The sequence below is a fragment of the Mus caroli genome, unplaced genomic scaffold (assembly GCF_900094665.2).
Source record: "Mus caroli unplaced genomic scaffold, CAROLI_EIJ_v1.1 scaffold_2859_1, whole genome shotgun sequence".
Classification (NCBI taxonomy): domain Eukaryota; kingdom Metazoa; phylum Chordata; class Mammalia; order Rodentia; family Muridae; genus Mus; species Mus caroli.
The window spans coordinates 173229-185853 of record NW_018391035.1 but is presented as its reverse complement, the minus strand read 5'-3'; the positions used below and the strand labels follow the sequence as shown (position 1 = coordinate 185853).

The window sequence follows — 12625 nt, the reverse complement described above, 5'->3', positions numbered from 1 at the left end:
CAGAATTGATGCAATTAAACAAATAAGCCTAACATTGTCTGTTGTATATGCTTTGCTGTTTGAGCTTAGAATGACTAACAAGAAATAAGCAAAGATTTTTCTATTCAGATAGACTTTAGATAGATAGTTCTTATCAACTACAGAGAACTTGGGAATGTGGCATTTAAGATATTTTAATTTTTTTAAAAAACTTTTTTGTGATAAAGATGCACATCAAGGAAGGCAACACTAAATCTCCTCCAAAGAAGATGATGGGCAAAAACCAATCTTCCCATTGACTTTGCTACAAATTTGAGAAAACTGTCCACTGGACTATAAAGTGCTCTCTACCTTTACTGATGACAGTACAGAGTCCAAACTGTTGACAAGCAAGATACTGAATAGGAACTGACCCAACATTTCCTAGACAAGATAGGAGATTTCTCCATATTTCTGCTTTACTGTCAGAACTTCTAGGCATGGCTGCCAAAATGGATGTCTCCACTGAAACAGATAGGTGATTGTTCTAAGAGCCAGTATATCTCTGACTTTTTATTTCAAACAGAAGCTAGTTGGTTTCCACATCCTGCTTACTTAGGCAAAAATTTTTCCCCTCAAGTATTTGATGAGTTTGAAAAGTTTATTAATGAAAGACATGCCAAAGTCCACAGTTTAACATTAATCAGTGAAGTTATGATAATATTATCATATCAATAAACTCCCAAACTAGGATTTCCTTAGGTTGTCTTCTAAGTTAAACTTTAAATGCAATTTTAATTGTGTTAATTTGACACAAACCCTTTCCAGAACTTTGCACTAAATAAGATAGAATAGAAGTAATTTCGTGAAAGTTGTAGATACAAATGAAGTACACATTGTAATAATAATTCTTACCGTGTCAGGAGCCATAATGGGACAAGCTAATAACTAGCAGGTGATCATCCTGAAGTGGTGTGCCTCAAATTATTATATAATCTGTGACAGTTGAGCCCTCATTAAGCAAGACTACGAGGGACTCATTTTAGGAAAGATTCCTGCTATTAATATGCATTTCCTGTTATTAGCAAACATATTTAACAAACACTAAGTAGGAGCACACCCCCTTCGAAGCAGATTTCTGCATATCCAGGAAGATATACTATCTTGTAGTTATGTTATATTGACATATAGATGACTTAAGTCTTAAATGATAATCCTATAAGAATTCCTAAAATTGTATCTGTGAATATTAAGCTTTCTTTTTATAATAGGACTGCTATTAGGTCCTTTTCTGATAGTCAAAGTTGCAATTGAGAACTCTGTCAGTCTCCCAAGTTTCACCAGTTAATTGCTCTTAGATGGTAACCAGACTTTCTTCTATACAGAACATATACCAAGAAGTTGTAAAACAATTAACCAAAGGTCTTTAAAAGCAAACTAATTATTTATTATAAGTGTTAGAACAGAAGATAAAATATCAACTGGGTTTATCTATAGAAAACTTCACTAATAATTTAGTTATGATTTTAAACCTTCAGTGAACCTGTGGAGCTCAGACAGGTGATGGATGTTTAGCTAGATAATTACTCCTAATAGATACGCATGTAAATGTTCTCTGTTGTAAACTTCTATTTCATTTTATGATATGATTTTTGTGAGAACTTGTGATGAACTTTTTAACATGTGATCATGTATTCTGAAAGATGAATAAGTACTGAGAACAAATAAATGAGACAGATCTAAGATCATTAGAGGAGTATTTTTTGCCTTTCCCCACTTAGACTAGAATCTTTTCCCTTTCCCCACATAGAGCATTTTTCCCTTTCCCCACTTAAGATCTTCCTGTTTTTCTCCTAAGATAGCTTTCATGCAAAACTTTTTACAACCTGGTAATAACCTCTATAAATACTTCTCTTAAGTGTTTTTTCTTCCTGCATCTTCTGACTAGCAGACTAAAAGTTAGAGCCTAGCAGTTCCTGCTGAGATAGAACACAGGCTGAATTACTTAATCCTCTGCTGTTATGCTACAGTTGTTAATCAACTAAGCCAGCAATCTTTTACCTCAGAAAGAGCAATAAAGTTGTTATGACTTTTTAGAAGTTATCATCAGCATTTCAGTATAATTAGAAAGGTAGAAAGCCCCAAGACCCTCCGACTTGAAAGCCATCACCAGAGTCCTAGTTTGTGACTCCACCACTACACTGGCTGAGTGGGAGGCTCCTTGCATTACCCTAACAATTCTCAAAACTTTTCTTATTGTAAAAAATTACAGATATTAGAGATAAAGACCATTTCTTGGATTAAAGGCAGGAAATGTTGGAATAACCTAAACCAATGCATATTGTATAAAGTATCTTGGAAGTTGTTTCCCATAGTTCACACTTGTTGATTGCCACCAAAACCCTTCAATATATTAATTTTGAGTGGTTACACCAGCAGTGATTTCTTTTCAGGCTTTTCCTTTTTCAGTTACTTGGACTCCTGTGGTGGAACCTGTGGGGATCAGCCTATATTGTTTTTCATATTAAAAGTTTCTTGTATCATATGGTTAGCTAACTCATCCCAAGAGAACATCAACCCTGAGCTTTTCCTGTTTGTAATCATTGATGAAGTCATAGTGCCTGTGGCTAGTGAAGAATATGAACAAACATATTTCTGAACTTTTTTTTCTCACTTGAATAGAAGTCCTAAGTACCAGAGTCCATGTGAAAATAAATAGTTTCAAAATTCCCAATGGCATTCACAATCCCTTGGAATAATTATTATGATAGACTCACTTATCAACAAGTACAAAATGTACATGGTCACAAAACCATGAACCAAGCATATATGTACTTAACACTATTCTACATTAAGCAGAACCATGTACAAATAGGATGTTCACCTGGATTTTTTTTCTTCAAGCTCTTGCAAATTCCCAAATTTGTCTCTGCTTTTACTTATAATATCAGTAGATGTTATTTCATAATCACTGAAGAATTTCACCATGAAGGAGATGCTGTGGTAGGTGCATTTTTCCCTCATCATAATTTCTACACTGAAAAGAAAATGCACATAAACTGTACCATATCAATATTTGGACAATTGAATAGAGTAAGTACATTTATTTCTTTTTCAAATTCAGAAATCTTATGACTTGGAGTGTGTAGTAATTAAAATTTCCCATTTTTTAATTTTTATTTGGATAAATTCTCTCTTAGAGTTCCTAAAATATTTTTATCAGTTTTATTTTTCTCTTAGAACATTTTCCTCACTTAGGCAGAAAGGAAATGGAAATGTCAACTGTATTCACTTAAGTTTTCTCATTTGATTGTTAACCATAATCTCTTATTTGCCATTCTTGTTATGCTACAATGTATGAATAATTTTCAGTGTTTTGAAAGGAAATGGAAAGAAAGGAAATGGAAATGTCAACTGTATTCACTTAAGTTTTCTCATTTGATTGTTAACCATAATCTCTTATTTGCCATTCTTGTTATGCCACAATGTCTGAATAATTTTCAGTGTCTTGATTTCAAGGAAGGATGATTTATTCTAAGCCTTACCTTGCTCCTCTTAGAATTTTGGCAATCCTGATTGTGCCTGGGATATTAGGTGATGTCACTAAATACTTTACGTTCTGTGTATTTGCTGTGATACTTGAGTGAAGAGGCCATGTGGGTTGTATGCAACTAACTCCAGAATTAACAGTGTCACAATTTGAAGTTGTGAATGCTTCTGGGCTCTATAGATATTTCATCTATCTCATGTTTTGTTATAAGTGTTTGTTTGATTATTTATTTATTTGTTTGTTTGTTTGTTTTTTGGTTTTTCGAGACAGGGTTTCTCTATAGCCCTGGCTGTCCTGGAACTCACTTTGTAGACCAGGCTGGCCTTGAACTCAGAAATCAGCCTGCCTCTGCCTCCGAGTGCTTGGATTAAAGGTGTGTGCCACTACTGCACAGCGATAAATTATTTATTATTCTCAGATAGCTTTCCTGTGATTACCTGTTTACTACTTTGGTTTGCAGTATTTTTTTCTGATTTTTATGTATGTGTCTACCAAGACTTACTGGCTATGAAATTTTCATCTTGGTGCTGTTTCTTAGTGTTAGTTATATATTCCAGGTTAATGGATACTGTCAGACATCTATTGCTGACTTAGACAGAAATATTGATGTATGTTTCATAAAAACATAAATAAATTGATTTTATCCAAGCTAGAATTTCCTTTCCCAAGAATACATTGTTATATCTGTATGTAATAGGTAGTATGGCATGGAAATAGAACAATACCTCTTATAAATCACCTTGAATACGTGAAGAAAGCCGCATTTGTAGCAGAGGATAGATAGCCTTGTGGTACATCAATGAGAGGAAAGGCACTTGGACTTTTGAAGACTGAGTGCCCCTGTGTAGGGGAACACCAGGACAGGGAAGCAGGTATGGGTGGGTTAGTGAGCAGGGGGGAGTGGGATAAGATAAGGGGTTTTCAGAAGGGGAAAGATGAAACGGGATAAGATTGGAAATGGAAATAAAAAAAAATACCTAATGAAAAGGAAAAGGAAAAACAGAAGAAGAAATCAACTAGGAGAAAATGACCAAAAGAAATACACGAAAGATTTTAGAATCTCAGTGAATTATGCTTTATGAAACAATACTCTGTGATTGATAAAATGTTTTGAAGTATTAAGGTATTAAAATGATGACAATAGAATTGAAATTATTAGATATAAATTAAAATTAATGGTTCATTTCCTTGAAAAATTTATTTTCAATTTTTAAAACATATCAAATATGGGTACACAAACTTTGTTACTTAGATAAAATATTTAATGTCATTTTTAAATTTATAGGGAATCATATGTTGACTCAAAGGAAATCATGACATTTTCTCATATGATTATTAGATCGAACAATTTTGGTTGGTATGCAAGGCCTCTCCTATTTCACTAGTGAAATAGAATTAAATAATTAATGCTTCTTGTGAATCCACTTTTCTGCTGCTCTTTCCTCTCAGCAGTTCAGGTACCAATATGTTTGAGTATGTGTTTTCTTTATTATGTGCAGCAACAAGCACTTCACTGCAAAGACTGTACTTCCTGATATGTGAGCAAGTAGTCTGGATTAGTCACTATAAATAAGAAAATTGATTCCTGAGGAAAATATTGAACTTGCATAAAATCAGCAAAATCATGAGCTAAATTAATGACAAAGTACAGTCTTTTTATGATAATGTATTAAGCATATTTTTGTATAGTGTTTCTAATGAGTATGGAATAATTTTAAGAGAAAATTGGCTTGTATTATACTCACATTCATGGTACAGTATTTTCACACTTCTTATCACATCCAACATTTGCATGAATGTATGCACGTTTGATGTAGCCTTCACTTGCAGGTGAAGGTAAAAATGTTCAAAGAAATGTTCTCATCCTGAATTTTGTGTTCTAAGTTCAAGATCAGGGTGACAGGTGCAGAACAAGGATCCTGAAATGCATAAATCATATTATTGGCCAAAATATTCAGTCCTTTGGTTGACATGTCTTGAATCTGTCCAAGTCAAAATGAGATTTTTCTCTAGGGGTTTATGAGAGTGAATTATTTTCCTTCACATCAATTAAATATGGATTTGAAAATATATATCAAAATAAATATCATCAAATATCTCTTCATTTAAAATCTTCAGAGTTTGAAAAATTGATGTATCATAAAATTCAATTTTAGGCAATTTTTGATAAGGCAGAAGATAAAATATTGACTAAATATAACCTATAGAAAATTCACTAGTAACATATATNCACACACACACACACACACACATATATATATATATATATATATATATATATATATATATATATATATATGTTTTTTCGAGACAGGGTTTCTCTGTGTATCCCTGGCTGTCCTGTACACCAGGCTGGCCTTGAACTCACAAATCTGCCTGCCTCTGCCTCCCGAGTGCTGGGATTAAATATTTTTAACTTTCAATGAACCTGTGGAGCTGTGATAGGTGATGAATGTTTAGGCACATATTTCCTCCTAATGGATACACATGTAAACATTCTCTGCTGTAAGCTGCTATTTCAATTTATGATTTGTTTCATGTGTGAACTTGTGATGAACTTTTTCATATGTGATCAAATATTCTGAAAGATGTATAAGTGTTGATGATCATGAGAAATGTCAGAGGAACTGAGCTGAGGAGAATTTTTTTTTTTTTGACAGAACACTTCTTTAACAAAGAAGAGGAGAAGGAAGAAAAATGTTTCACTTGCTTACTTAGCAACTTTATGTTTTTCCTTAATTTTAAGATAGCTCTTATCAAAAATATTTCATAACTTAGAAGTAAACTCTAAAATCACTTTTCAAAGTGTCCCTTTTCCTTCCTGAGACATTCGACTAGCAGATTAAAAATTAGAGATGTGCAGTTCCTGCTTAGATAGATCAACGGACACATTACTTCATCCGTTGTTGCCAGGCTACAGATGTCATTCTCCTAACCCAGCAGCCTTTTACCACCAAAAACAGCAAGAAACCTTTTAGGACTTTTCGACGTTATCATCAGCATTTCATTATATCTGGAAAGCTAGAATTTCCAGAAACCCTGAGACTTTAAAGCTACACTAGGTTTCTACTTTCTACTCTCTGTAGGTCAGGAGACTCCCATAATCTAAATTGGCACCTTGGAATAGAAACTGTGAAGATGGTGTGTCCACACAGATAGGTCTCTCAATTGTACTTTAGAAACTCCTTGGTCAGGAAGTATATTGTTATGGAGTGTGAGAAATAAGAGTTCATATTACCTAATACAAACAACAGAGGCTGATAATGGGGACCATCAGCACTCAGGTTCGTTGGATGAGTACCATCAGTGCCCACTGTAGGCCATGAGCCATCAGCCCTGAGTATAATTGATTGCTGGCACAAGGCAGTTCTCCCAGCATTTCTGGTGGGAGCTGTCAGCATCAACTGTCAGATCAAGAGCCATCAGGTCTGGTTTGTGAGCATTTTCTGTATCTGTCACGGTGACACAAAGTGATTCTACCAAGAGACAGGTCTTTTTTTTTTTTTCCCAGATGTGATTAAGTGTACTGTTAAAGAAAATAGGCATTAAGTTTAGCACTAGCCAACTGACTGACTTTCTTCAATTTTATAAACGGTCAGTCCTTGGTTTCCAGGAAGGAAAATTTAGATATGGATGCATGGTAGAATACAGGGTGAGATATTAACAACTTTGTTACAGAGAATGGAGGATTAGATGTGTCCCTTACATTTGCTATTTGGACTGTACTTAGGAAGGCATATGCAAATGACTAAAAAGTCATATGTGCTCATGAGATATTAGATTCACCTTCTTGTGAGGGGACTCAATGACTACTGTCTCCATCAGGATCCAAGAACAATGTTTATTCCTCAACATAAAAATCTGAGAAAAGTAGCTCACAAGAGGGAAATGATAAATCAAAAAATAAAAATGTATCCTCTGATGAGGAAACTGCCTCAAAAAAGAAATTAAGAATATATAATAAACGTAAGTGCCACACCATAAAGCCTTTAAATATAAGTCATACCAAAAGACCCCATGGAAAAAAAAAAAAAACAACAACAACAACAAAAAAAAAAACCTAAAGCTGTGTACGGGATATTCTGCTGATGTACTCAAGATGTACAACAGGGTAAATTGTTAGGGTGTTTTCCAGTGAGTATAGAGAATAATGATTTCTTATGGAAACATTACATTTTAAATTGTTTATGATTCCTCTTAATCATTTTAAAATAGTCATATCCATAGCCTGCCTAAACAAAAAAGATTTTTTACCGTTGAGATTATATATATATATATATATATATATATATATATATATATATATATGAACTTGGCACAAAAAGAGTTATCTAAGATGTCTGGAAAAAAAAGAGGAGAATGAAAGAGTTAACATATGAAATGTTTATGGAAATGGGGGAATGATTTGAAGATACAACTCACCAAAAATGACAAAGAAAATTCTAGTAAAAATTAGCAGGTATAAATCTAAAAGCAGGGAGGTGCTTGCCCAGTGGAGATACAAGTAGCAAAAGGCTTGCTAATATAATATATAAACAAGAAAAAAATATTTTGTGGACTCTGATAGAGGCTCTGAAGCAAAAGATATCGCTTGAAAACATTTGGCCTTTGAGAATGCTATACTCACTGTCAATCCCTTCTAAAGATAATTAAATCTCTGGAAATTTTTTTAAAGCATGTTCTGAGATTGCTACTTCATATTTTCAAGTTATATCCATTACAACAACCTCACAAAGTCAGAAGACTATCCAAAATCTTAATAATCAAGGATAGAAAAACTTTAATAAATCAGGCTTGGCTCACAAAATTATTCAAGTAACAACCCTGGGCTCATCAGCACATAATGTCCCAGAATGGCAGGAGGTGCCATGAATTTTAATTCTCCTGTCCCAAATCAGTGCAGAAATAAAACTGTGTATCCTTTTTGTCTGAAAGGGTACCACTGGTATAAAAAGTTCAAAATAGCTTTCATAAAAATGGCACTGTCTTATATGGTTGTACTATAACACTTAATAATACAGGCATCTTCTCAAACTATGTGAGAAACCTACCTCAGGCCCGTCATCAAATAGAGGTAATTCAACACTAATAGGCAATCAATCCATTTGTTAATGGACAAATCTCTAACAGGTTCAGCAATGAACCACTGGCAATACATGGCTGATCCTCCACAGAAATATTTATACATAATTCCTTCTCAAACAAGTAACCTTAGTTGTTAAGACCTTAAAATGATTTTTCTCACACAAGAAACCTTTGCATAACAAATAGAGCTAATGACAGTAGTTATTGTCTTTTAAATACTAAGGACAAACCCCTTTTGAAAAATCTGTGTTACTGCTTTATTGCTATTTTACAATGGTAGCACCAAATTTCAGAATTAAAAATCATGCTTCAATTTAGAAAACTAAGAAATCCAGCAGGCAGATATGCTGGTGCAAGTCTTTATTCTGAGTAGTCTGGAAAAAGAGACAGGTGGGTATTTCTGAGTTCAATAATAGCCTGATATACACAACAATATACGGTCAAGTAAAATATATATATAAATATATATATGTATATATATGTATATATATGTAGTTATAGAATAAAGGAAGCAAGCAAGTGAGCATTAAATTAATGAAATGCATAAATGTATTAGTGCATTAATACAGAAATACATAAATAAATATAATATAATATAAGTAAATTGAATAGTTAGGAATCAACATTGTGTTTTCTTTAATTGAATTTATTCTTTCTGAACTATATACAACTGCACTCTCTAAGAGACATACATGCACACAGTCACAAATAAAAACACCATAATATACAGAATGATAAAAATGCAAATGTCAAGGAATTGTACTAATTTAATGTCATCTATTCAGATACTGAAGCAGCCTTTTCTGTTTCTTTCTATGACATTAGTAATTGCATGCCACCGTACTCAAAAAAATTACATGAGAAAAATAGCTACAAGGGTCACATGCAATGAAATGAACTTCAGAATATTATTTAAGATCTGTTTTTAAAAAGTTGTTAAGTTGACAATAAAATAGTGGGTTTTCATATGTGAAGACCACAGAAGGCCAAAGATCTACATTCCAACAGATGTGCTCTTTGGGGGAAAATAATTTCTGACTTAGAAACAGAATGTGTTTAACCAATCTATGTAATATAAATAATATATTCTTTGAGAATCTATAAATAATGGCTAGTAATGGTAAAGGAGCTTACCTAAACTTATTTAACTAATGGAATTCATTTGGTCATGTTTAAGAAATTAAATTACATGTTATATAGATTCAAAATTAAACTATATAATTTATTGTCTTAAATATGTAGATGGGTGTGGTAAATTTGATCATGTCCTTATGTGATTTTATGCCACTTTCACAGGTATAACTTTAAGAACTACAAGTATATTCTCGCTCTACAATTTGCAATTGAGGAGATCAATAGGAATCCCAATCTGTTACCCAACATATCTCTTGGATTTGATTTCTACAATGTCAGATTCACTGAGAAGTACACTCTTGATAATGCTTTTATTTGGCTCACAGCTCTTGTGCATAGAAAGTATTTTCCTAATTACAATTGTAAAAAGAGAAATTTCACTGCAGCACTCACAGGAACTTCATGGATAACATCTGCCCAAATAGGGACATTGCTTCAACTCTTTAAATTTCCACAGGTGAGAAAATTTGGATTGTGGGAACTGAGAGTCAGTTCTCTGTTAATATTAGAGGTGCCTTTAAACTGAAAGAGTGATTGATCAATTATCAAAACATCAAAGAAATACTCAGAACATGGAGTTAAATTTTGATTTCTCTCCCTTATAAAATAAAGATTGGATGTAGCAAATGTAATCCAATAAGTCCTTGAGATTTACAGGCCTAACAAAAATTCCTGTTAAATGTAGTGACTGGAATATCCCTTTAAAATGTTCTCCTGTCTTCTATTGCTTCAGAAATAAAATTTTGATTGATGTTAATATTTTTTTTCTTCTATCCAATTCACTTCAGATTACCTTTGGACCTTATGATCCTTTATTAAGTGACCGTGATCAGTATCCTTCTCTCTACCAGATGGCTCCTAAGGACACATCTCTTTCACTTGCCATTGTTTCATTGATGGCTCATTTTAGGTGGTCATGGGTTGGTCTCATACTCCCTGATGACCACAAAGGAAATAAGATTGTATCAGATTTTAGGGAGGAGATGGAGAGAAAAGGTATCTGCCTAGCTTTTGTAAAAATGATCCCAGCCACATGGACTTCACATTTTGCCAAATTCTGGGAACATATGGATGAGACAAATGTAACAATTGTTTATGGTGATGTTGATTCGCTAGAAGGTGTAATGCGGAATATTGAACAAAGGTTATTGACACGGAATGTCTGGATCATGAACGTTGAACATCATGTTATTGACAGAGCTGACTATTTCATTTTAGACTCATTCCATGGAAGCCTAATTTTTAAGCACAATTATAGAGAGAATTTTGAGTTTACCAAATTTATTGAAACAGTTAATCCTAATAAATACCCAGAAGACATTTATCTTCCTAAGCTGTGGTATTTGTTCTTCAAGTGCTCATTTGCTGACACTAATTGTCAAGTTTTGAACAACTGTCAAACCAATGCTTCTTTGGATATATTACCTCGACACATATTTGATGTTGTCATGAATGCAGAGAGCACAAGTATTTACAATGGTGTGTATGCTGTGGCTCACAGCCTCCATGAGATGACACTTCAGCATCTTCAAATGCAACCATATGAAAATGGAGAAGGGATGGTGTTCTTTCCATGGCAGGTAATAACCTTTCTACTGTATTTTATTGTCAGCACTCTGGCATAAGAGATTTGCAGCAACACTAACTTAGGTATTATAAAATTCATTTATCTTGTCCAGAATTAAGAATTGTTTGTAAGATAACATTTCCAGTGAATGATGTTGTGAAATGGTGTATAAGATACCAGGAGCAAATATGCTTAGTCAAAATCAAGTTCTTGTCATCAATATCTAGCTGTACAGCCTTCTTACAGTAACAGAGGCAATTAATATACTCATTGGTTAATATATTTATTACAAGAGAAAGTAAAACAGGAACATTTAAGTGAAACAATGATAGTTGGTTTAAATAGAAATGATGCCTTTTAATCAATTTCTTCACATATTCTAAATGAAAGTGAGTCTTGCTAGGTTTCAAAAAGTTGATATTTTCATAAATCAGTTGTCATTGATTGCTTACTTGAGCTTGGTTTTCAATTTGCACTTGAAGATCAATAATAATGGTATTCTGAGCACTTACATTTTCACTTAGTCACCACTAATGAAATCTTCATAAATGTCGATGTTCACAGCAGAATTTACGAACTGTATGACACATCCTAAAACCAATGTTTTATTCTGCCCCTTGTGCACAATTAAATATAAAACTATATATTTTTAAAGCTTAACAGATTCCTGAAGGACACTGAAGTGAAAGACAAAATGTGTTTAGATTGGAGACAGACAAGAGATACAGAATATGACATTCTTAATCTTTGGAATTTACCAAAGGGCCTTGGATTAAAAGTGAAAATAGGATCCTTTTCTGCAAATGCTCCCCAGGGTCAACAGTTGTCTTTATCTGAACAGATGATACAATGGCCAGAAATATTTTCAGAGGTGGGTTATATATAATGTCAATTCTTAGTGCCTATATTACTAACTTAATTATGTTTTCAAATATTGTAATGCTTTGCTCAAATTCCATGACACTTTGATTATCAGTATAAAATAGCATAAAGTAATTCTAGCATGCTGGCTTTTGATTTTTCTTAAATCAAATCAAAGGAATTATATAGTGTTCAATAAGTCCTCCACTGGTAATTCATACGAGGATTTGTTTTTCTCCTTTTGTAAATAATTAGGGGTGTAACACAATGTAAAAGAAAATCTTCATCTCCAACTTACTCATGAGTTAATGTACTCTATAAAATTCTCATTTGGGATTAACATCTTTGTCTTAGTCAGGGTTTCTATTCCGGAACAAACATCATGACCAAGAAACAAGTTGGGGAGGAAAGGGTTTATTCGGCTTACACTTCCATACTGCTGTTCATCACCAAGGAAGTCAGGACTGGAA

General features: G+C 33.4%; 1 protein-coding gene across 1 annotated transcript in view; it reads left to right on the top strand.

Moving 5' to 3' along the window:
* Positions 1 to 2834: 2834 nt before the first annotated feature.
* Positions 2835 to 12625, top strand: part of LOC110288953 (vomeronasal type-2 receptor 116-like) — a 24557-nt gene continuing 14766 nt past the window's right edge. The window contains 6 exon segments of the mRNA XM_021155179.2: positions 2835 to 2849; positions 2851 to 3014; positions 3016 to 3051; positions 9890 to 10184; positions 10516 to 11307; positions 11950 to 12165. Coding sequence (XP_021010838.2) covers positions 2835 to 2849; positions 2851 to 3014; positions 3016 to 3051; positions 9890 to 10184; positions 10516 to 11307; positions 11950 to 12165 — 1518 coding nt within the window.